The sequence below is a fragment of the Phytophthora ramorum genome, assembly GCF_020800215.1.
Source record: "Phytophthora ramorum isolate Pr-102 chromosome Unknown Phyram_PR-102_s0019, whole genome shotgun sequence".
NCBI classification, from domain to species: domain Eukaryota; phylum Oomycota; class Peronosporomycetes; order Peronosporales; family Peronosporaceae; genus Phytophthora; species Phytophthora ramorum.
The window spans coordinates 488661-510864 of record NW_027150665.1 but is presented as its reverse complement, the minus strand read 5'-3'; the positions used below and the strand labels follow the sequence as shown (position 1 = coordinate 510864).

General features: G+C 56.3%; 7 protein-coding genes across 7 annotated transcripts; 4 read left to right on the top strand and 3 right to left on the bottom strand.

Moving 5' to 3' along the window:
- Positions 1-33: 33 nt before the first annotated feature.
- Positions 34-372, bottom strand: KRP23_13868 (uncharacterized protein; the record flags this gene model as incomplete). The annotated part of the gene is made up of 1 exon (XM_067884634.1): positions 34-372. One exon carries the CDS (start codon positions 370-372, stop codon positions 34-36), a length of 339 nt encoding a protein of 112 aa, XP_067738024.1.
- A 12459-nt stretch (positions 373-12831) lies between these two features.
- On the top strand, positions 12832-13131 carry KRP23_13867 (uncharacterized protein; the record flags this gene model as incomplete). The annotated part of the gene is made up of 1 exon (XM_067884632.1): positions 12832-13131. The coding sequence occupies one exon, from the start codon at positions 12832-12834 to the stop codon at positions 13129-13131; it is 300 nt and encodes a 99-aa protein (XP_067738023.1).
- A 491-nt stretch (positions 13132-13622) lies between these two features.
- Positions 13623-15209, top strand: KRP23_13866 (Reticulocyte-binding protein 2-like protein a; the record flags this gene model as incomplete). Its single annotated transcript, XM_067884631.1, has 1 exon — positions 13623-15209. The coding sequence occupies one exon, from the start codon at positions 13623-13625 to the stop codon at positions 15207-15209; it is 1587 nt and encodes a 528-aa protein (XP_067738022.1).
- Positions 15210-15629: 420 nt separating this feature from the next.
- KRP23_13865 (Chromatin modification-related protein png1) lies at positions 15630-17187 on the top strand (the record flags this gene model as incomplete). The annotated part of the gene is made up of 7 exons (XM_067884630.1): positions 15630-15770; positions 15896-15984; positions 16088-16151; positions 16219-16729; positions 16786-16862; positions 16926-16996; positions 17076-17187. The coding sequence occupies 7 exons, from the start codon at positions 15630-15632 to the stop codon at positions 17185-17187; spliced, it is 1065 nt and encodes a 354-aa protein (XP_067738021.1).
- Positions 17188-17413: 226 nt separating this feature from the next.
- Positions 17414-18028, bottom strand: KRP23_13864 (Protein wos2; the record flags this gene model as incomplete). The annotated part of the gene is made up of 2 exons (XM_067884629.1): positions 17414-17795; positions 17898-18028. 2 exons carry the CDS (start codon positions 18026-18028, stop codon positions 17414-17416), a joined length of 513 nt encoding a protein of 170 aa, XP_067738020.1.
- A 143-nt stretch (positions 18029-18171) lies between these two features.
- KRP23_13863 (Nuclear receptor 2C2-associated protein) lies at positions 18172-18597 on the top strand (the record flags this gene model as incomplete). The annotated part of the gene is made up of 1 exon (XM_067884628.1): positions 18172-18597. The coding sequence occupies one exon, from the start codon at positions 18172-18174 to the stop codon at positions 18595-18597; it is 426 nt and encodes a 141-aa protein (XP_067738019.1).
- Positions 18598-18763: 166 nt separating this feature from the next.
- KRP23_13862 (uncharacterized protein) lies at positions 18764-21223 on the bottom strand (the record flags this gene model as incomplete). Its single annotated transcript, XM_067884627.1, has 4 exons — positions 18764-18991; positions 19061-20966; positions 21036-21136; positions 21215-21223. The coding sequence occupies 4 exons, from the start codon at positions 21221-21223 to the stop codon at positions 18764-18766; spliced, it is 2244 nt and encodes a 747-aa protein (XP_067738018.1).
- Positions 21224-22204: the final 981 nt, after the last annotated feature.

The following is a 22204-nucleotide window of genomic DNA, read 5'->3' as shown; positions in this document are numbered from 1 at the left end:
CTTTCTCTGCTTCATTTGGTGTCCCTCGTGGCTCTACCCTAGGTTGCTCACGCGCACGTTCGTCGGCGTCATCCTTTCGGACATCGTTGTGGGGTACCTGCGCTGCAACTTGTCCGTTTCCCGATTGTTGTTGCTCCGCTGCTCTTGTTTTGTCGACAGGTTGCTCGACTGCCCGTTCATGGCCGTACTGTATTGCTTCATGGTGCTCGATTCTTTCGTGATCCCGCTGCTCAACGGCACCGTGGGCGTGTTGTTCTTCTGCTCTTGTCTCGTTGGTGCTAGACTCGGTGGCGAGTGCTGTCTCGCCAGCTCGGGCTCTGCTGGGACTTTCCGCTCTTTCACTGGTACTTCCTTCATGCTTGACACCTGCATATGGTGCGCTTCTGATCTTGTCCCATGTCCGGCTCGCAATCGCGTCATCTGGGGCTGCTGGAACAGTTCTCGCTCACTTACGCTGGGGTCTTTCTGCTGGGACTGCGTCCTTAGTTTTGGTTCTGCTAGTTGCAATCGTAGGAAGCTCGCATTGCGCTACGCACCGTTTCTTGCCCTTGCCGCGTCCGTGTTGCAGTGTCCGCGTCTGTGCTCTTGCTGGCGGATTGGTTTCTGCTGGCTCCGCTTGCTCCGTTCTGGTCGACTCGCTGCTGACCTCTGTTTCCACCTCTGCTGCTGTTGCTCCGGCAGCTGCCGCGTTCTCGACTGTCGCCAAGCTATTCCTGTCTTCGTCCTGGGCGGCTAGATCCGGGGCTGCACTTTCCTCCTCGTCTGATTCAATATCGGCCGCTGCAATAGCTTCGTCACGAAGGTTCAGCGCAATGCCCTTGGCCATCTGCTCTAGCAGGTTCGTCGGGTAGTAGTAGCTCAATAGGAATGAACAGTGCACGATCAATTCCTTGCCGGACTCCAACATCTGAATGAGGTAGTTGTCGTACCCGGAGGCCTCTATAATCTTGCCAGGGCCCCTCCATCTGTGCCCAAACTTCGTGATTCCAGGCCCCTTCACGGGCCGATACAGCCACACTAACTGTCCTGGTCTAAATTCGCTGCGATGCCTCACATTCCTCTGGTTGTAGTACATGGCCTGTCGGGCCTGTTTCTTCTGTAGTGCTACGGCCGCTAGTTCTCGAGCCTTTTTTAGGTCCTGCAACAGCACTTCGTGGTAGTCTTGCAGCGTGCTGTGCGGGTGCTCTAGTCGATTACGTCTCAACAATTCAGCTGGAGTCCTCAACTTTCGGCCCTTCATCAGTTCATTAGGCTGGTAGCCGTGCGTAGCATGTCGAGACCCGTTGTGCGCGTACAGCGCGCTTGACAAGAAGTCATCCCAATCGTATTGGGCTTCGTTCACATAGAGGCTCACCATATCGTTCCAGGTTCGATAAAACCGTTCTACTAAACCTAGCAAATTCGGTCTGTACGGGACTGGAGTCGATTGTTTCACTTGCATTAATTCCAGCAACTCTGTCGTTGCCCTGCTGCCAAATTCCATTGCTCCATCCATCATGATCTCGCGCATGGGTCCATACACGAGAACCACCTTGTCCATCAAAAAGCGTGCAATGGCTTTCGCCGTGTGCTCAGGTACGGCTGCTGCCACAGCGTACCGAGTGGTGTACTCCACCGCGGCAATCACATAGCGGTTGCCCCACATCGTCACTGGCAATGGCCAGGTGACGTCGATCGCCCACCGATCGCACACATCACCTGTTCGTACGCTTCGCAACGGCGGAACCACCGCCTTTGGTCGATCCTTCCGTGACCCACAGTCCTGGCACGCGGACACCCAGCTGTTCACAGCTTCTCCCATGTGCGGCCACCAGTACATCCGTTGCAGGTGGTCGTACGTTTGTGGGCCCCGCAGGTGGCCTGCCCATATACTGTCATGAGCTTCTTCGAAAGCGAGGGCCCAATAGATCGCTGGCAGGACAACTCTGCTTCCACTGTCTACTTCTGCGCGTATCACTCCATCACGATCACTAAATACACGTTGCCCTCGATACGCCCCCTTCTGTTTGAGTGTCTGCACCATCACCGACTTGTCCTGCTCTCTCTTGATGTCGTCGTCAGTGAACTGCACCACGCCCATCTCTGCTGCTTCAACGCGCCACACTACTCCCGTTTGGACTAAATTTCTGGCTGCACGATCGACTTCCGCGTCCAAGTCATTGAGGTGCACATCCTGCACTGCCGCCAGCTTCCTTTTCTGGGGTGAGATCACCCTCAAGGCGTGCGCCACCGTGGCTGCATTTGTTCTTGTCATGACGATGCTGCTTCTCTTCACACGCTGACCGGACGGCTGCACCGGGTCATCGCTCCCCATGATGCTCTTATGGCGCTGAATCGTGTCACGGCTGGTCTTCTGGTCGCCTACCGCTTCACTTTCCTCGACCCCTGTTTGTGCGTGCTTCCGTTCTGACTCCGTGCTCCTCTTTCTGACGCTTCTGCACTCAACTGTGGGTTCTGTCACCTTCTTGTCGTCAACGTCCGCGCATGCCGCGACTTCCGCCTTCTCCTTACCCTCGACGGCGTTCTCGGTTCTTGTCGGTGCATCATCCTTTTCTACCGTCAATTGCTGAGTCGGCCTCACTATCGCAGGATCTTCGGCAACCTTGTCATGCTCCTCAGTCGCGTCATGCTCCGCTGGCGCAGGTCCTCGCGACAAGACATCCGCCACATAGTTTTCTCTACCAGGCCTGTACAGGATATCAAAATCGTACTCCTGGAGAGTCAAGGTCCATCTGTGCAAGCGTCCTGCAGGCTCCTTCGCTGTCATCAACCACTTTAAGGCTATGTGGTCTGTCACAATGGTGAATTTTCGCCGTAGAGATGCGGTCGGAAGAGTCGTACGGCCCACACGACCGCGAGACACTCGAGCTCGGAGATACTGTAGTTGCTCACTGTCGGGCTGTTCACTTTTGAGGCGTACGCAACTGGTTGATCGCCACCACCTTGGTCTCGCGAAAGCACAGCACCAAGTCCAACCTTCGAAGCATCGGTTGTCAGTTTGAACGGCAGTCTGTAGTCAGGATAGACTAGGACAGGCTTCTTGCTCAGCCATACCTTCGCCCACGTAAACGCTTCCTCCTGTGCTTCGTTCCATACCCACGCGCTGCTTTTCCGGAGCAAACTCGTTAGCGGTGACATCTTAGCACCGAAGTCCTGGACAAACCTCCGGTAGTAGCCTGCTAACGCCACGAACCGCCGTACTTGCACATCATCTACTGGTCGTGGGAAGTCCACGATGGCTTTGATCAATCGATCCGTCGGCTGGATTCCGTCCGGCGTGCCCCAAGTACTCCATCTTGATCGTCGCGAAGGAGCACTTCGAAGCCTTCAGGCTCAGTCCAGCGTCTGCAAGCCGTTCTAGTACTACAGCTAGCTCTACTACGTGCTGTGCAACTGTGCCCTTCGTAAATATCACTACGTCGTCTAGGTACACTAGGCAGCATACCCATGTCAATCCTCGCAATACACAATCCATCAGGCGCTGAAAAGTGTTGGGTGTGTTGCATAGTCCAAACGGCATTCGTCTGAACTGGAACAACCCACACCGCGTTGTGAAAGCTGTCTTCGCTCGATCTTCTTTCGCGACACCTAGTTGCCAATAGCCAGCATGCAAATCTAAGCTCGTAAAACGCTGCGATCCGTACAAAGCTTCTAGCGTCTCGTCAACCAGGGGCAATGGGTACACATCCTTAACCGTGACCGCGTTGAGTGACCGGTAGTCAATGCAGAACCTCACGCTGCCGTCTTTCTTCCGCACAACCACCACAGAGAATCCCCATGCACCTTCTCCCAGCTCAATTACTTCGTTGTTCAGCATCTCGTCGACCTTCTTGTCTATCAATTCGTTCTCCGATACGGCATGCCTGCGTCGGCGCTGCATAATTGGCGCGATGTTCCCCGTATTGATGTGATGCTCCACGTTGACTTTCGCCAACGGCGGGCATCCTGTCTTCTTCTCGACTATGCCGGCGTACTGCCGGAGTAGCGCTATCGCCTAGTCCCGGTCATGGTCCTCCATCTCACCGATGTCCAGCTCGTTCTCGTCTGCCAGCGGACGGGTGTCGTCCTTCTTCAATTCTGCTACCCACTTTGCTACTTGAGCTCTCTCGAGCTCGCCATTCATCGACAGGATCTGCATATCATCGTCTGTAGGAATCCAAATACCCAGGGCTTCTCTGGCAGGTTGTTTTTCGCGCCGTCCCTCGACGTTCATCACCACCACGCGAACCATGCCGTCTTTTACCGTGTCGACTGTCGGTGCGATCAGCAAATGCCGCTTCGAGCTCGGTTTTGGCACAAATATCCCGGTCGAGCCGTCTTCCGCATTCACCTGCAGATACAGCGTGCTGCGTGTGTTTGCTGCCAGCTTGGTCGTCCTCGCCAGCCGTACCACTGTTTTCCGCTCTTGTCCTAGCTGTTGCAATGTCGACATTCCATGGCAGGTGAACGGCAGTATGAACTTCTGTCCATTAGCATCACGGAACTTCAGCTCGCGTGCGCCGAAGTCTATCTTGACTTGGTGTTCCACCATCCAGTCCTCGCCGATCAGTAGCTCGTCGCCCTGTCCGTCTACCAGTAGAGCGTCCACCACGATCCGTTGCTGGTACTGCGTCGTTCCGGCGAATCGCCAGACTCTGAGCACCTTGTTTGTGCCTCCACCGAAGCCTTCAACGATATCCACCGGTGCGTTTCTCGTCATGCACTGTCCAAATTGGCGCAACTCGATTCCAGCTATACTGTACTGGGCACAGCTATCTAACCGTACTTCTTGCGTGTGGGTCTTCATCAATGCTAACAGCGCCGTCGGCAGACAACTTGGACTTCCCGTGCCGGCCGCACGCAACTGTGCAGCTCGCACGCTTTTTCCATCCTTGTCGAGTCGCCGCTCTACATCCCCATGACAGCCTTGTTTCACGTAGTGGTATGCTTTCTTGCGTGTCCACCTGCTTGTTTTGGCTGCTGCCGTCTGCCCTGCCGATGTGGCAGTTGCTACGCGCTCTGCTGCCTTCGCTGCTGCAATCTTCGTGTCCGTCGAGCAACGCGGAATTTCTTCGCTTCCTTGACTGCACTGCGCCTGACCGCCCTCATTTCTTCGAGCGTGCCAGTTTCTTCGAGCTCTACAGAAACTTCTTGAGCATAGCGCGTCATTGCGTTCAGCCACTCCTCTGCAGTCTGTGTTGCAGGTTGCTGAGCGATGGCCGGCACTTGTTTCAGTACGGAGACCACGTCATGAGCATCCGTTGTGGCTGTGTCTACTCCTCTAGTATCGTTCTTCTGCGCGACGGCCGCAAAAGCCGATGCTTCCAATTTCTTCACGACTGCTGCCGCCATTTGAGCTTTGCCATGGCTGTTTCCTCGTCGCTTTCGTCCGTCGCCTTCACGCAGTTCAGTGAGCATTTGACGTACAGCCATTCGCAATACCTTGGCGCGCTCTTCTCGTCGCTCGCGCACTTCAGCTGCCAAAACCCCGTGAGTCGCTGCTAGCGCACGCACCCTCAGCCTTCCGTTGTCTTCTATTGGCTGCCGTAGTCCGGCCTCCACTCATCACGGCTGCTCGGCGGGTCGTACCAGCTGGTAATGAAGTCCTCTGGTCAGTCGGTGCTGTCATGTTCTTCCCCGACATGGCTGACAAGTGACCAGCGGCGATAGACGTCCCTATGGGCATGCACATCGTAGGTCCACTGTTCGCCTTCTCGTTTTCCTTGTTGGTGTCAATCGTCTGCGGCTTGCTGGCACCCGCAACTCCTCCATCTTGCTCTCGTCTTGCTGGTCGCTCTTCCCCTGGTTTTGACGACGCGCGCTCCCACTCTTCCCCTTGGTTTGACCACCCATAGTTGGAAGAGGGTCAGTGCCGTCTTCACCAGTGCTGGCAACTGTCGGCACTCGTTCCCAGCTCCTTTTTCGCTTGTCCCGCATCACCTTCGCCAGCGTTCTGTTCAGGATTTCCTCGTCGGGGCATTCTGCCGTCGCGGACAGTAGAGCCCCCGCCTCTACTGCCGCTGCCCATTTCCTGCCGACGCCGTCGTTGCTGTAGCACCTCCTGTTGCAGTATTGGTGGCGCTTGCCGCGGTTGTCTGCTGGAGCCCTGCCTGGCTTTCTTCGTCGGCGACACGTTGCGCGCACTCACGCCACCAGTGGCCCTTCGTGCCACAGCAGCCACATTTCGACTCTGCATTGCGCTGAGCGATCGCGCGGGCGTCGGGAGGGCGGTAGTTGTCCAATCCGCCTGCACCTCCGCATCCGCCTCGCCTTCGTCCAAACCCGCGTCCGCCAGCGACGCCTCTTCCTCCGAAACCACTGTCGTTGCCGCTACCGTAGCTACCACCATTGTTGTTGCTGCTGTAGCCGCCGCCATTGCTGCCGCCGCCGCCGTAGCTACCGCTATTGTTGTCGCTGTGCTGGGGCTGCCATGCTGAACCTTGGTTGTTTCTGTCTCGGCGTTGGTTGTATTGTGGGGGTTGCTCGTCCTCCTCGCTCTTGATTTCTAATGCTCTGGCTACCTTGGCTTTGCTGGACACCGCCTTTCCTTGTCTTCGCGCCCTAGCCCTGCTACCAGCATCAGCGCTTGCAAAGCGGCCAATGAATGCGGTTCTTTCTTGGCGGTCTTAGCCAATCCACTTACCGCTTTTCCTTCTGTGTCAAAGTTTGGGGGCGAATCATTGCTGCCGCCAAAACCTAAACCCAATTTCTTCCAGTCGAGCCGATCCACACCCTCTGCCATCGGCTGTTTCTTCATGGCGGGTTGGTTGTCGTCTTCGATATCATACTCGCGGTCATCTCGGTAGCGGCGCTTGGCCAATCCGTCACCTTGAAGCCCTCACCGAACTCTCCCCACTTGTTCTCGGCGAATTGCACGGCTTCATCCAGCGTCTGAGGTTCGTACGTGCGCACCTGTGCTGCTGTGTTCTCGTTGTTGATTCCGTTGATGAATACCTCTACGTAGGACTCTGCAGGCACTCGCTTGCCGAAGCCGATGACCGTCAAGCTCGCTGCGAAGTCATTCAAGCGCTCACCTGGTTGTTGAACGCGTGCTGCCAGCCGCTGCTGAATGCGGAACAGGTTCTCGCGCCGGCCATACTTCTTCGCATCATCTTGACCAGGTAAGCCAAGTTCTTGTCCTCCTCGCGCATACTCTCGGACAACGTGATTAACCATTTGCTTGCGCCGTCCTTTAAGTGCGCAGTGGCGCCGTAGTACAGCTCGGCTGCTGTCCAGGTGTCGCCACCGAGACCTGCTTGCCGCTCGACCTCCTGTGGGATCGTCGCCAGCCGGACTCACCCGACGTCCCCTTAAAGTCCTCGAGGTTCAAACGCTTCATCTTGTGCCGGCCTCGTCGTTCAGTTGCTGGTGGCTGCACCAGGAATCGCTTCGTCATTGCTTGCTGTTGGCGTGGCGTAAGTGCCTCCCACCTGTCCATGTCCTCCAAGTCGTCGTTTTGCTCGTCTGATTCGACGCGGGCGGTCTCGCTGTTGATTGCCGTGCGCGGCCTCCATCTCGCTGTCCTCCGTCGCCGTTACCGCCAGCTCCACCGGTTCCACCTCCATGGTCACCTCCGCCGGCATTTCCAGTTCCATGGCCGCTGTTGTTATTGTCGTCGTCGTCGTCGGTGGAGTCATTGTGGTGGTCATTGCCACCAGCGGTGGTGCTGGTGACGCCGCTGCTGACAACTACCTCCTCGTCAGTGCCTGGACTTCCGTCAGCGGTGTGCAGCCGTAGTCGTGTCCGTGGTTGTCGCGTCCTCTTCGATGCCGGTGTTGTGGCCAAGCGTCGTGGGGTAGCACTGGCTGTAGGCGTGCTCGATCTTCGTGCTGCTCTCGTTGCTCGTGCTGTCATCCTCGCTATCGTTCCTTCTGCTCAATCCGTTCTTTGCTCAATTCACTTTTGCTCTTCCTCAATCCGTCTCTCAGTCCCTCAATCCGTTCCTCAGTCTCTCAGTGGCCTGAGGTTCGTGCCACTGGGCTGAGCCTCGTGGAAGCCTCCTCTTCAGTCGCTGGGAAGCCAACCGTGTTGGAAGGCCCCTGTATGACCATCAAGTAAGCTCTGTTTTTCAGCTGTTGTGTCTTCCGTGCCCTTACTCACTGCTACTTCGTTACGGTGTCCACGTCGCGTCACCGCCAGACCTGTCCCTAGCTAGAAGACGGTGTCCGGTGGCTGCGAACTACTGTCGTCCTAAAATGCACCTACCCTACGCTATACACAAATGATGAACAGTAGCGTGATCCTTGGTCGCGCGAGCCGTAAAGAGGTTCACACCCTGAGATCTTCCAGTTGCTTAGTGCGCGACGCCGGGGGCTCCGAGTACCGGACTCTCTCTTTGGCTGCCAGACACTGTTCGGGCTGCAGATACCGACAACTACGCGGGGCTGCAGATACCCGCCTCTCTCACACTCAGGGGACTCTCGAATCGAACTTGGTAGCCGCTTTCGTTGACACTTGGACACTCTGCTGGTACTTGTTGCTAACGTTGTATGTGTATGTCGTTATGCGCCAGACCGACACGTCGACTTCGCTGCCGCGGACACTTGCTAGTTCCGCTGCGCTTCTTACACTGACTGCCGCTATCCTATTCATGCACTTGGCCCTAGGATCAGCCGTCGCCGTCCTGATCCAGCAACCACGACTCCATACCGGAAGATCGCATGCTTGTTGTGGCTTCATTCGACCCGTTCGATAGATACAGGTTGCTCTTTCAGGGTACACAGTCTCTCGCGACCCTTTGTCGTTCTTGCTGCTCTGCTTCGCCGCTATCTGGTCCTCCGCCTGCTTGTTCGTCTGCCCGGGGATGGAGACACCCCAAAGAGATTTCATTCTCTTACTACACGACGTTTATATTTTGGAGTCAACGTGCATAATATGGTTGTAGGTATGTCGTTACAGCGATGACCTTGAATTTGTTCCAGTTCTACCACACTTCTATGGAATGTGATCAACTGCAACGCCCATTCGAATGGGCTAACCCTCGCCTACTGGAGCATGCTACGTGAAGTGCTTTCTATCATGAAAGTCGCCACAGATACGCTGCCTTCATCCGGATCATCTATCCACTTCACGATTTCGCAATTGTCGTCGTCCCCAAATTCCTAACGCATGTCAATTGAGCCCTCTTCGTTGTTTTCCACACTCTTTTGATCTTATCCCCCTCCCACAAATAGATTGATTTGCACTTGATATCTCGTAAAGCACCCTCAACCCCAGGCAACAACTTAAAAAGCGTACCGTTCATGTTGCAGTTGGTCAATTGCTGCTAACCCCACGAAATTATGTTGTCGAGCGTCGCATGAACATGTGGTGGGTGTTTGCGTTTACCTTTTTTGCCGCGCTTTCGACCTAGGCGTTGGCAAGTTTCCAGCATGCCAGGACATATGCCTGTACACAGCATGGGAAGTATCGGCCGCAAGCCAGCTCTAATCGATCACGGTAGGAAAATCGGACTCACAACTGCTTGTCGCAGGTGTGTACACCCCGAGGAATTGGTTGTGGTGGTCTGTCAGGGATCAGCCGGTTATAGTAGAGTTTAAGCGAACTCATTCAGGCTCATTCTCCCATAGTTGACTCCTGATATTTCAACGCATCTACTAATGATAGATGTATCTTGACGTATGACTACATCTTCCGATAAATACGAGCGTACAGGGGTCGATGAAATAAACGAGACGTTTGTCCTTAGAATATCTGGATCCAACCTTAAGTACAATCACAAGCTGGCGGAGCCCGTACTCTACGTGATTGACTCGTACGGATGCCACGTGAAGCTGGTCGACTCAAAGAGGCTGGAGCGCTACAACATTTTTGTGCTGCTCGTCCCTCCCAACCTCACGAATCTGCTGCAGCCACTGGATGTGGCTATCAATAGCAGCTATCAGGAGTTCTACCGCTCCAAGTACGACGACTACATCGGCACTGCACTACGGGATCCCAGTCTGCAGACCAAGGCGGGAAATCCCAAGGTGCCACACTACGCCAAGGTGGCGCAGTGGACCCTTGACTGGGTTGCCACGAAAACGGGGGGCAGTGTCAACAAGGCTTTTACGCTGTGCGGGTTGGTTGCCAAGCAAACGTTCAAGATGGATGAGCTGTACGCCCCGCTGAAGGCGATTCTCAAGCCTGACCTAGACATGAGTGAATGGCACGCGGCTTATCAGCACCTTGTCGACGAAGGCGCAGACCTCGAGTCTTTACGCATCGCAGCACCAGACTGGTACGTCCCCGAGAAGGAGCAATCGAGCCTCTTCTGCTGTCTGGCGTACGGACTGGCGGTGTCGCCACACGAGTACGCGTCGAGTTTGACACGCTACATGGCTACACTGAGTGACTTGGATGGTCTTCTAGATAAGGACTGTGAAGGATGGCGATGCCGACCCAGGTGAGCTGGAGATTTTCGCGGCTGCAAAGATGCACGGCTGGATCATCACCCTAAAAACAGATAGACGCAGAGGGCCGCCTTGAATCCAGTTTCACGTATGCAGCGGAAAACGCAGCCAAGGATGTCTGCTTGGCTCGGTCGGGTGGTTTTTTCGCAGTCAAGGTGGACGGGTATCTGCTGTAGTCTAGCTGCAACGAAAAGAAGAACAAACAATGTTAGTTTCTAATTGCACGGGACCGATGGAAATACCAAACTGAACTTACCATTTTGTGCGGAGCATTAACGAGTTTTGACTCGCGACAACCCTCTTCCCATATTGAGCCCTCAATTGACACGACTGGGATCGATCCATGGACCAGCTGATCGCCAATCCATGATCTTACCAGCTGAGCCGTCAGCACATTGAACTCTGAGACCCAACATATGTACTTATACATGTATGCCGAAGTTGTGCTCAAGGGCTTCGTCTTTAAAGGTAGTGAGTTTGTTCACTTGACAATGCCCAGGCGGTGTAAACGAATAGAGTGCCCAGTGGTTATTTTATTTTATTTGAGTGCTCATGCGCTCTATGCTGGGTGAGACGGTAGCTCCAACATGCCTTTGATCTTTTGTCTCGCAGCATGGTTGGTGCCAGATTATCGACTAAAATCTTGGATCGTTGCTTCATCTTCGCCACGTAATCATCATCAGTGGCTGAACCGCGGCGCAGATCCTCTTGAAAGCAGTTGTCTGCGATGATCTGCTCGAACTGTCGGAAATAATTGGACACACGACATGGCACGTCTTTAAGTGTCAGATCCAATCTCAATTGTTGAGTGAATAGCGCCGAGGGGTTGGTCAGATAATATCCGTTGGTCTTCTCACATCGTTCTTTGAGCTTGGCTATGATATCTTCATCCGTGATGTACTCCGTTTTCTTGCCGATCTTGTACATCGACAGGAATGTCATCATGCTTGGCGAAATGGCACTGCGTATGCTTCGCGCGACGCGCTTGTACTCCTCGCCTGTCCATTCGCATCTCTCGCGAGTTCTTTTCTCGTACTGCTCTCGAGCTCTCCGCCACTTGATCAATAAAGCTTGATCCCACCCCGCCAGTTCAGGAGGCCCGATGTACTCGCAGATCGGCTGCGGGAACCGTCATCTCCGCGTCGCCGTCGCTATCCACCCTGAAGCGCGGCATCTTTCGTCTACTCGACTAACAATTGCGAACTGCTCGCAACCAAAGCATACTTTGTGGTCTTTTGTGCTGTTAAATGCAAAAGCGATAGTGGGTATTGGAGTATAGCTCTGCGGGACTCCTACTTGCAAAGATCGGGTTGTTATTAGTGCTGGCATGGCGACTCCTGCTACGGGTCGCCATGCATTCGTTGCGAAACCTCTGATGTCAAGTATGTAACTACTCTACACTGCTACCTATACTGCTCCACTTGCGTTTTGTGCATGCACGCAAGCTCAGGGTAGCTAATGTACATATATATGTGCACTATGATAGTGCTACAATCGCACGCATGCTATGATCTCATTGACAACGTTCAGCAAAGTCATCAGTACTTGATATGCTCAGAACACTGAGATTAATAGGTGCATCTGACGCTGTAAGATGCGCAAGTGAAGTCGCACTACACTCTACATACAAAATTATATTGAAATATGACAGGTTGGTTTTTGGTACTCGCGCTGCTGAGGCGCAAAAAATATATATTGACTGACATAGCAGTCAGCGGAAGACACGCTTCCACTGTTAATCGCCACACGTTGATTTTTTTTACTTACAGTTAGTGTTATGTTTAATCTAAAACTTGTAAGTAACAATAAATTCCGCCGTGGTGAAACGGTGCCCTACCCCTCTAACAAACCAGGCTAGATGACGGTGTATCAATAGAGTAGAAGAAATTTATGTCAGTTATTTTTTAAAGATGTGGTTAAACTGCATAATATTATTAGTTCTTTTGGTAAAATATTTGGTTGCTTTCCCTGAAAAAAGAACGAGCTCCGCAACGGGGCATGTTGATGATCAGCGACGATTTTTTTTTTTTTTACAGTCTGCGCATCGTGCCAACTTCTCTTACGCTTCCGGCCGAAGACGGGGGGGGGGTATTAACGTAGTTTACCCCTCCGCCGACTATTTCCGAGTAATATTTCGGACTCAGTCATAAATCGGCTAATAGTGCATTTACGAGCGTTTCCAGCGCCAATGACTCGAAGTCGAAGCTGCAGCTTGCCGCGCGAACGACCAACCCGCCGCAGCAGCAGCAGAAGCCGCAGCCGCAGTAGGAGTCATGAACGGCGAGTGAGCAAACGCAGCAGGAGTCGCAGTGGGAGCCCCGACGATCGCAGAAGACGCAGTCGCAGCCCGTCACCTCACTCAGGAGAGCAGCGCAGAAAGCACAAAAAGCACTCGAAGAAGGAGAAAAGGCACTCGAAAAGGCACAAACACAAGAAGGACAAGGCGGTGGAGGAGGAGGAAATGTCTGCTGCGCCCGTAGCCGTTGTGAACCAAGAGGACAAGGTCGAGCAGGAGAAGGAATCGGAGACAGGTCCTGCGGACGCAAGGAGCTTCTTCGAGCAGCTCCAGAAGCAGGAGGCCTCCAAACAACCCGTGGGGACTGTGCACTCCCGGGGTCTCCCTGCGCCAGTGTCTGCGACGGCCGTCGTGACGTCGGACAAGTGGGAGTGCAGCAAGGCTGGCTGTGGCCACATGAACTTTAAACACGCTCCGTCCTGCAACAAGTGCGGGGCCATGAAGCGACTCACCGAATGGCGGTAGAAGTCATGAAGACCTTGTCGGATACCTAGATGTGATACCAGTAGATGACGCCATAACGCGTTCATGCGGTAAAACCACATCACATCCTTACGAAAGGGAGACCATCTCTTGAGGGTACCGGAACTCCTTTGCACCGCCAAGATTCTTGACTCGAAACTCGAGGTCTCAGGGCGCAACGGTGCATATGTGTACTTTACCCTTTGGGTAAACTTCAGAACCCAGAAAATCATCAGCGAATTGACACTTGTCCATTGTGGACCGGCCGGCAAAATCCTGGCTGCCTGTCGAATCCAGCTGGCCTGAAAATTCCTCCTCTCCAAACGATGACGCTGCGGTTCCAACGACCAACAACGTGGGGAACAGCACGAGTGCCTAAAACTGAACCAGCTGCTGGAAAATGGTTCGTACTTAGCCGCATGGTCACAATTCCACTCTTTTCTCTTCTCGCTCCCTCAGTCTCCAACTTGTGTCTCACCAGCAGCAGCAGCAGCATGAGCGACGGCCAGATCCTGCGCACGGGCGTGCTGTTCAAGAAGGGCTCGGGCTCGGGCCCGTTCGGGCGCAAGAACTGGAAGCCGCGCTACTTCGTGCTCACGCCCTTGCGGCTGCAGTACTTCACGTTCGAGGACGGGGAGCTCAAGGGCGAGCTGAGTCTGCAGGGCTGCGACGAGGGCGTGCTGGAGGTCATGCCCGCCGACAGCATGAAGACGGGCAGCTCGGCCTCCACGATCTGGCGCGTGGCCATCAACGCGCCCGAGCGCCGCCTGCTCGTGGCCGCCAGCACGGAGATGGAGATGAACGACTGGGTGGACAAGCTCGTGCTGGCCTTCCGCATCAACTCGGGCCAGCCCACGCAGCGCGCGTCCATGCCCGCCAGTGTGGCCTCGGTGGACAGCGTGGCCAGCAACCCTTCTATTAAGGACTTCCAGAACTTCTCGGTGCCGCGCCGCGGACTCAACCAGCGCCACAGTATGGGCGCGGACATGCGCCCGTCGATGGGCGAGCAGGAGATGCAGCTGCAGCACGCGCAGGCCGAGAGCATCCGGCAGCAGCAGCTGGACGAGCAGCGCCGGCTCGAGGACGAGCAGAGCCAGGAGGAGCAACTGCGGCAGCAGGACGAGCAGCAGCATCGGCAGGTCGAGCAGGACGCCGAGATGCGCAGGCAGTTGGCGGCCCAGCAGGAGGAAGAGGAGGCGGCGCATGCGGCGGCGCTGGCGGCGGCCGAGGCGCTGCAGTGGCAGGAGGAGCAGCAGAAGCAGGCGCAGAAGGAGCGCGAGCTGCTGCAGCTCCAACAGGCCGCCGAGCAGGAGCAGCAGCAGGCCGCGGAGCAGGAGAAGGAGCGCGAACTGCAACAGGCGGTGGAGCTGCAGCGCGCGCGCGAGGCGGAGGAGGCCGCGCGGCTGCAGCACGAGCAGGAACAGGAGCAGCTGCGCAACCAGCGGCTGGCGCAGGAGCTGGCCATGCAGGAGCAGCTCAAGCCGCAGCAGGGCGAGGACCTGCTGGAGCTGCAGCGTCGCCAGAAGCGCGAGGAGCACGCGCGCCAACGCGCCGAGCGCGAGCAGGCCGTCCAGGCCAAGCTGCAGCAGGAGCAGGCCAAGCTGCAGCAGGAGCAGGAGGACCTGGCGTTCCGCATGACGCAACAGATGAACTCGCACTTTAGCGTGGACGACGACTCGGACGACAGCGACCACGAGCCCGAGGGCTCTCCGATGACTGGCGCGGGCTCCTCGCCCGTGGTGGGCTCAGGTCCGATCGGCAGCGGCGGCCTGGACGAGCAGGACGCGGCTCGGCTGTCGGCGTCCGCTGCGGCAGCGCCGCGCTCGTCGCTGGTTGGCGACGTGAAGCGCGAGATGATTCAGAAGCAGCAGCTGGAGCACCAGCGCCGCCGCGAGGCCGCGCTGCAGCAGGAGCAGCAGGCGCGGGACGCCGAGTGGCGCCAGCAGCAGGCCGCTCTGGAGGCCTCGAACGGGCGCGAGGCCCCGCGCGAGGTGCAGGTGGCGCCGCGCGAGATCGAAGTGGTGCGACGGGCGCCCGTGAAGAAGCCGGCGGCCGCCCCCATGGAAAGCTTTGAGTTTTGAGGAGCTACACGCAAGCGCGCGTCTCGCAGTCTGATTAATGGTAATGGGGAGGAAGTAGGTGTGTTTGAACGGAGGCGCAAAACACGTTAGGTATGAACCACGAATGGCTGCCATTGTTGCCTTTTATCCGCTGCAAAGCCGCGCCGCATACTCAGATCAAGTGACGAGCTTGAAGTTGCGGTCTCGGCAATCCGAACCGAACTGGCGCAACTCGACCACCGCGGCACTCCCTGCCAATTGTCCGTGGCCACTGCGTTTTTGGCGCAAAGCTAACAGCCGAGCTGCATCTTGCCAGTGGCGTCTTGCACAGCGGCTACTGCAAAAGCTGAGGAGGGACTGCGTATGCGAAGTGTGACGGTCGCGGGATTGGGATTGGCCGAAAAGCTCGAAGCATAAAAAGAATCACTTTAGCGCAACAACATGGCGGATCCGCAGCGGAGCGCAGCGGACTGTGCCGTGCGCGCAAATAGCAGCAGCTCGGGCGGTTCGTCGCCGCGCGTGTTGCCCGGAGAGCGCAGTCAGTATCCTGTGGATATGGCGGTGGATTTCACTCGATTGCGGGTACGGGAGGGGCTTTGCCACTGAGTTTTGCGCAGCGTTTTGCACTGATACTTGTCGAGGAGCAACGATGTTGACGGAGGTGCTAATTTGTTGTTGCAACTGTTGCAATTTGTGCAAATGGGTAGCCCAATGCTTTGCGCAAGTACATGGCGTTCCACGGGATCCCGGAAGTGCCAGGGGGTTCGAGGGAGCAATTGGCTGTCACCGTGGCGAGGTACAGACCTTTTTGCAGAATGCATTTGCGTTTGCACTGGTTGTTGCTGTTGCAATTGTTGTTTACATGTTCGCGGTTGGGTTGCGTGGCTGTTGCACTGCAGACACTTCAGCCAGGAGTGCAAAAAGGCAGACGAAAGCTCGAGCATCACCAATTTCGTGACCTATGTACGTGCAAACCAGCGAGCTGGTACTGGGTTTTGCGCTAATGCTCGACAATTGCGCGAATTTGCAGCTCAAGGGGTCAAGTGACGCTGCCGAAGCAGCGGAGATCCTCCGAGCTCGACCGATCCACAGGTTGAAGCGCAAAAAGCAGGACGAGGACAAGGAGAACTGGAGTCGACAGGTGACGGCCAGCGTTGATGAAGATATCGAGGCTGTGCTGGCCGAGGAGGATGTTGACGCTCTGTACGACTTCGGCCGAGCGAGCATCTCGGAGCTGGGAAGTCCGTTTGTAGTCAAGAAGCGGCGGTCTGCGAATTATGAGAAGAAATCTCGAGGCCGCGGACGAGCAGATAGCGGCGACGCTGGCGCAGCGCAAAAGAAGAAGCGAAAGGGACGACTGTACTGCATCTGCAAGGGCGGCAGCTTCGGCGATATGATCGCGTGCGACAACAAGAAATGCCTGGATCGCTCCAATTGGTACCACATGAGCTGCGTGGGGTTGGACCCGCTGGAAGAGCCGCCCGAGACTTGGTACTGCCCAGCTTGCCAGGAAGACGACTCTGCAGATATCCCAGAGAACCGTACGTGTCTTTCGAGGAGGTTCACTGAGCTGCAGGACTGATCACTTACAATGTAGAATACCGGAAGCCCGTGGCGAGCGTCACTTACGGCGATATGATCTCGCATGCACTGACCGATTTGCCCGACGGCAAAGTACGTGGCCGCGTTTGACATGGACGATGTGGCCATTTCAAGGCGCTAATTGCAGCTTTCTAGGGTTCCTTCAAGGAGATCTGCGACTTCGTCGAGACAAAGTACGAAAGCCAACTCAACTGGAAGCTGGAGAGGTGCGGCAGTCCTGCTTCATTCGTGCTCTTCCTTGGGCTCTGACCTCGCTTTGTACTGTGGTAATGCTGCTGGGCTCAGTGATCAGCGCAAGTCGCCCGTGTGGAAATCCTCAGTGCGCAAGATCCTCTTTTCCAACGTCCGCTTCCGGAAACACCCCGCGGACAAAGGCGTGTTCTGCCTGGCCGCGTAACCGGCCTCTCCTCTGTGCTAGCTGTCGCCTCCTTCGCTCTCTGTCGCGTTCCTGTCCTCACCACAATTGAAATCAAGTAATTTACTACCAACTCAGCACAATCAAGCACAGCCACAACGGGTGCAGTGTATTTCGTCCCCGCACGTTAGCAAAGCCACCTCAGGCAGCAACAGAGGACGAACATCACTCCATCAACAGCCTCCTACACGTCTGTAGTCTGCTGCGTCTACTGGTCGTTGGGGTCGAGGTCGGGCATGTCTTCGTCGTCGCTGTCGCTGTCCTCGCCCACCACGGCGCCTCCGTTCTGCGCCGCCATCATCTGCGCCATGTCGAAGCCGTCGCCGCCGTTGAGCGCGCTCATGTCGAAGCTGCTCTGCTCCTCGTCCTCGTCCTCGTCCACGAACTTGCTCCAGTCCACCGTCACGTTGGTCTTCTCCAGGTGCTTGTCGGCCAGCAGCCGCGGCCAAAACTCCTCGTCCTGCTGCTTCTTGGCGATGTGGAACTGCACGTTGCGGTCGTTCTTGGCCCAGATGCTGTCCTTGGCCTCCACGTCCACCTCCTTGAACAGGTCCAGCGTCACCTCGTACAACTGGCCGTTGCTCGTGCCCCTAGATAAGTAAACACAGATACAGATAAGAAGGTCAGGGATATTCTCTACGATGTTGTTTTTTGCGCAAACGAGATGTTTTTTGCGCAAAAGATCTTCTTACTTGAACGTGAGGTTCTTGCTGGAGAGCGTGACCTTCTCGTCCTTGACGTCCGGCAGGTCCACGGTCACGTACAGCGCATCCTTGCGCTGCGCCCACTTGACGGGCGCCCACAGAGCCTTGGTTTCCGACATGATCTCGTGAAGTAAAGTGACCTCTTGGTGGAAGCTTCGGTACTGCGAATTCGAGAACGTCTGGCCGCAAGGAGTGACGTGGCGCAACACCACAAACCTATCATACAACATACACTACGTTTGACGCGCAAAAAGCCAACCGCATGGTCTCGCTCAGCGACGACGCGCGCACCACCTGCCGGGCGTCGTCCACTTTGGAGCGCAACAAGCAGCTCTATGGGGCTGCGAACATGCTGAAAGACGGGCCGAGTTGCTGGAACTCTGCGCAGGGAAGTCCGCAACAGGTGCAAGTGCTTTTCCACCGAACGGTGGACATTTGCACTTTGCGCGTCATGTTCCAGGGAGGTTTCGTGGGGCAGGACGTGCAAATCCACGCCAACAAAGCAGGACAATGGGAACTCACAGATGTGGACGTGGACCCCGAAGACTGCAACGACCTGCAGGAGTTTCAGTGCCCGCTGCACCACGTGGAGGGCGTCGCGCTCACTTTCCAGCGCAGCTCCGACTTTTTCGGACGCGTCGTCATCTACCGCCTGGACGTCCGAGGACAAGAGCTGCAATTGCAGTGAAGCGGTCGGCGAACTTTAGATTTAATGATTTCCCCATCAACCGTGACGACTTTATCCGGATATTTGACTCACGACTTACTACATGCACATCACGTTCACTACTAACACGCAACCACCGAGCTCAACAACAGCGGCATCTATCTTGTCCTCGCCCCCTCCGGCAGCCTCATACGAGCGACTGGCTCCAGTAGAACATGAGCGCGTCCTCACGGAGCATGATGAGGTTGTGCTGGTACTTGGGCAACGAGTGGACCGCCTGCGAGTCGCGCCCCAGCTCGTCCACGAACTGGGACGTGATCTTCTCGCGCTCTTCGTCCGACAGGCACACGTCGCGCAGGGGGTGGAACACCACCTGGGTCTGCACGTCGTCCTGCGCCTCGCTGTAGAACCCGAGCTGCAAGAAAGAAACAAAGCGGTTAGAATCCGAGGCGGCTGCGCGTGCAAAGCTCAGAGCGTGGCGTACCATGCGTTGGAACTGGTCGAAGGCCGGCAGTCCGAGCTTCTGCTCCTGCGCGTCCGTGTACATCCGTGCCAGGATGTAAAACACCTGGTCTTCTTCGCTGGGGGCTGGTGCGCCGCCCTCTAGGCCGCCGAACTCGCCAAGCAGCTGAGGCTCCGCCTGGTCCAGATTAATACCCATGCTGCTCATCTCGTTGAAGAGCGATGGACCGATAGCGCCGCCGAAGGACGGCCCTGCCTCCTGCTGATAGTGTTGCTGTTGCGGGTCGAGCGCCGGGTCGTCTTCTACCGCGGTGCTCTTGTTCAGGAAGAGCTTCTCCGTGCTGTTGCCCATCATCTCCATTTGGTTGTGGAAGGCGTTACTCTCGAACAAGTTGCCGGTCGCAGACCCCTGCTCCTGTCCGGGTGCCGGCATGGGTCCTTCGTTCGTGACCTTGTTCATGTACGGAGAGATCGTCATGGACGGCCGCTGGGTGGAGGACGTTGCGAGTGCTGCCAGCGTCTTGGGCGACGCGTCCTCTGGCTTGGAGTTAATGTTGACCGTGTTCTGCTGCACGTTCAGGGCCGACGAGTCCACCATGGCGCTGCTGCCGTAGCTGCTGGTGCTGGGGGTCGGAGATGCACTCATCCCCAAGCTCTGCTCAGCCAACTGTTGGTAGGTAGCGTAGCCGCGCTGCTGCTGCATCTGCTGCTGGCTCATGGGAGTTCCTTCCAGTTGAGAACGGTACATCATGCTGCCATTGTTGGGGGCGAATACGCACTGCGGGCTGTGCGAAATCGCTGGCCCCGCCGCCAGCATATCCACATCGTTCAGCCGCCGGCACTGCGGACAGCGATAAATGGGCCGCGCCGTGTTCATGGAGCCGTCCGGGTGGATCTCGAAGCCGCCGAGTGCCCATTCCACCGCTCCAGGGCTGTTTCCAGCTCCCGAAGCCGGGGTCTGGACAGGGGCCTGCTGGCTTTGCGGTGTCGGCGGCTGCATGGGCGATACGACGCTGGCGTTGGGCTGCATCAAGTGGCTGCTCCAGGACATGGACCCCATGGGCTGCTGCATCATGCCGTACCCCATAGGACCACTCGTGGCCATGTACTTGCGCGCTCGCTGCGGGTGTGGCTCAATCATCATGCCATTGGCACCCATCTGCGGGGAGTTCTGCGCTCCTCCAGCCATGGCCATGTACGGGGTACGCGGCGTACCCGCCACACTCCGCGGCGACGCGCGCATCCCAAATCCCCCCGAAGCTGCTACGGCGGCCGCCTGCGCGTTGAGCTTCCGCTTGTTGCGCTTGGACCGAATTGCGATCACCGACGTGCGCGTGGGCGCGATATCCTGGAACATGGAGCTGCCGTCCTGCTGCTCCGGGCCGATCTCGAGCATGAACGACTGGCCCTGGTGGTTCTTGGACACGTCGTCGATCCGGAACGAGATGGTCACGCGGCCGTGCGTCATGTTGGGCCTCATGTCCGGGAAGAGCCGCAGGATGCTCTGGTTAAGTACCGCGTTGCCCGACTCGTACAGCAGCCGCACGTCCAGCGGCACGACGCGGTCTTCCAGGTACGCCCCTGGCGCTGGGACCAATGTCAACGACACGGCCATGCACTTCTCGCGGCCGCCTTCGTCCTTGAACCAGACGTCGGGGGGCTGCGTCACCACGTGCAGTTTCTCCTTGACGACGTTCACTGGGGACGAAAAGACCGACTCAATGTCCGCGTCACTGCTGCGAACTTCGAGGCAAAAGTTGCGGCCGTCGCAAGTGGCCGTGAGCGTGTGCAGCGTCATGGAAAGGAGCGCCAGGCCCGTGTTCGGGTCGATGCTGGCCTGCGAAACCAGTTGCAGCGTCGCATCCTGGTCCTCGACCAGGTCGTACGTGTCATGGAAGCGCAACGACACTTGCAGCGGTTTGCGGACGCTGCATGCAACAGCGAAAAACTCCCCATTAGAATCATGCGAGCGCAAATATCACAGCAATGGACGGTACCCGCAAACTTTGGCCTGGTGGTCGTCCACGAGCTTCACGGTGGCCTGGAAACTCACGTTCTGGTACACGTACGTGGGCACCTGCTCCGCGAACACGAGGCTCTGCGAAATAAAGCGGGAACGTTATTTGGCACCCCCTGTCAGTTGAGAATTTTTCCCTCCTGCACCTGACGCGCTTACCTGCGGCATGGCTGATGCGAAAGTGGCGCGCAAATTTGCACTTCTCTCTGGTGCAAACCCCTTTTCTTCTTCTCTGCGGGCGGTCTCCCCTTTTTGCGTTGTGCTGGTCGTCCGGTCACAAAGCGCAAAGCCAGAAATTGGACCTTGAGAGGCTTGACTGCAAAAGGCAACGAGGGCGGCGAGTGATTCCGCTGAGTGGAGGGAGGGAGGACTCGTCTCTCTGCGCTCTCGATCGATTGGGCACTTGCTTTCACTATGCGGACGCCACTTGCAGACTGGAAGGCGCGCTCCCCATCCAGGCAAGAAAAAATACATTCAGCGCCAGCAGCTGGCAGGTAGGGACGAAACGGCACTTTTGCAGTCAATTTGGGGCTTTTGGTATCGGGTACTCGACAGCAGGATTGGGACGTCAGGCACTCAGCTGGTCTTGCTGGAGCCAGGTGCTGCCCGTTGCCGCGAGTGGCGCTGGCAAGCAATTCTATTGCGCGCATCGTGGTATCTGCCTGCTGAAAGCGAGTGACAGCAGGTCGTGCTCTCTATATGGCCAACTTTTTAACAATTCTGATTGGTCGAAAATCGGATCAACCTGTCTAAATTTGTTGATCCTGTGAAACGGATTCTGATTCAATACTAGAGAAATTAGGGATCCAATACAAATGCCTAGTTAAAATAGTTATGTAAAACTTGTGTGGTATTAGATAGCAGGGGTTTATTTGGACAGGGTCTGAAATACGGGAAGTTGCCTTTTTCAGCGCGGTGCTCGATGTATCACCGCCTCCGTTTTGCAGCGTTGCATTTGGGACCGACGCACGCACAGGCTCGAAGCGTCCGCTTGCAAGTGCTTCACCAGTGCAAGTACACTGCCTTGACTGGCTTTCATCACGCAATTGCAAAACTTTTGCAGCGCCAATGTTGAAGCAGTCCGGCGCTCTTGGCATAAGCAATCTCGCTCGCCAGGCTGGGTGAGTGAGTGAGTGACCGCTTCCCGGT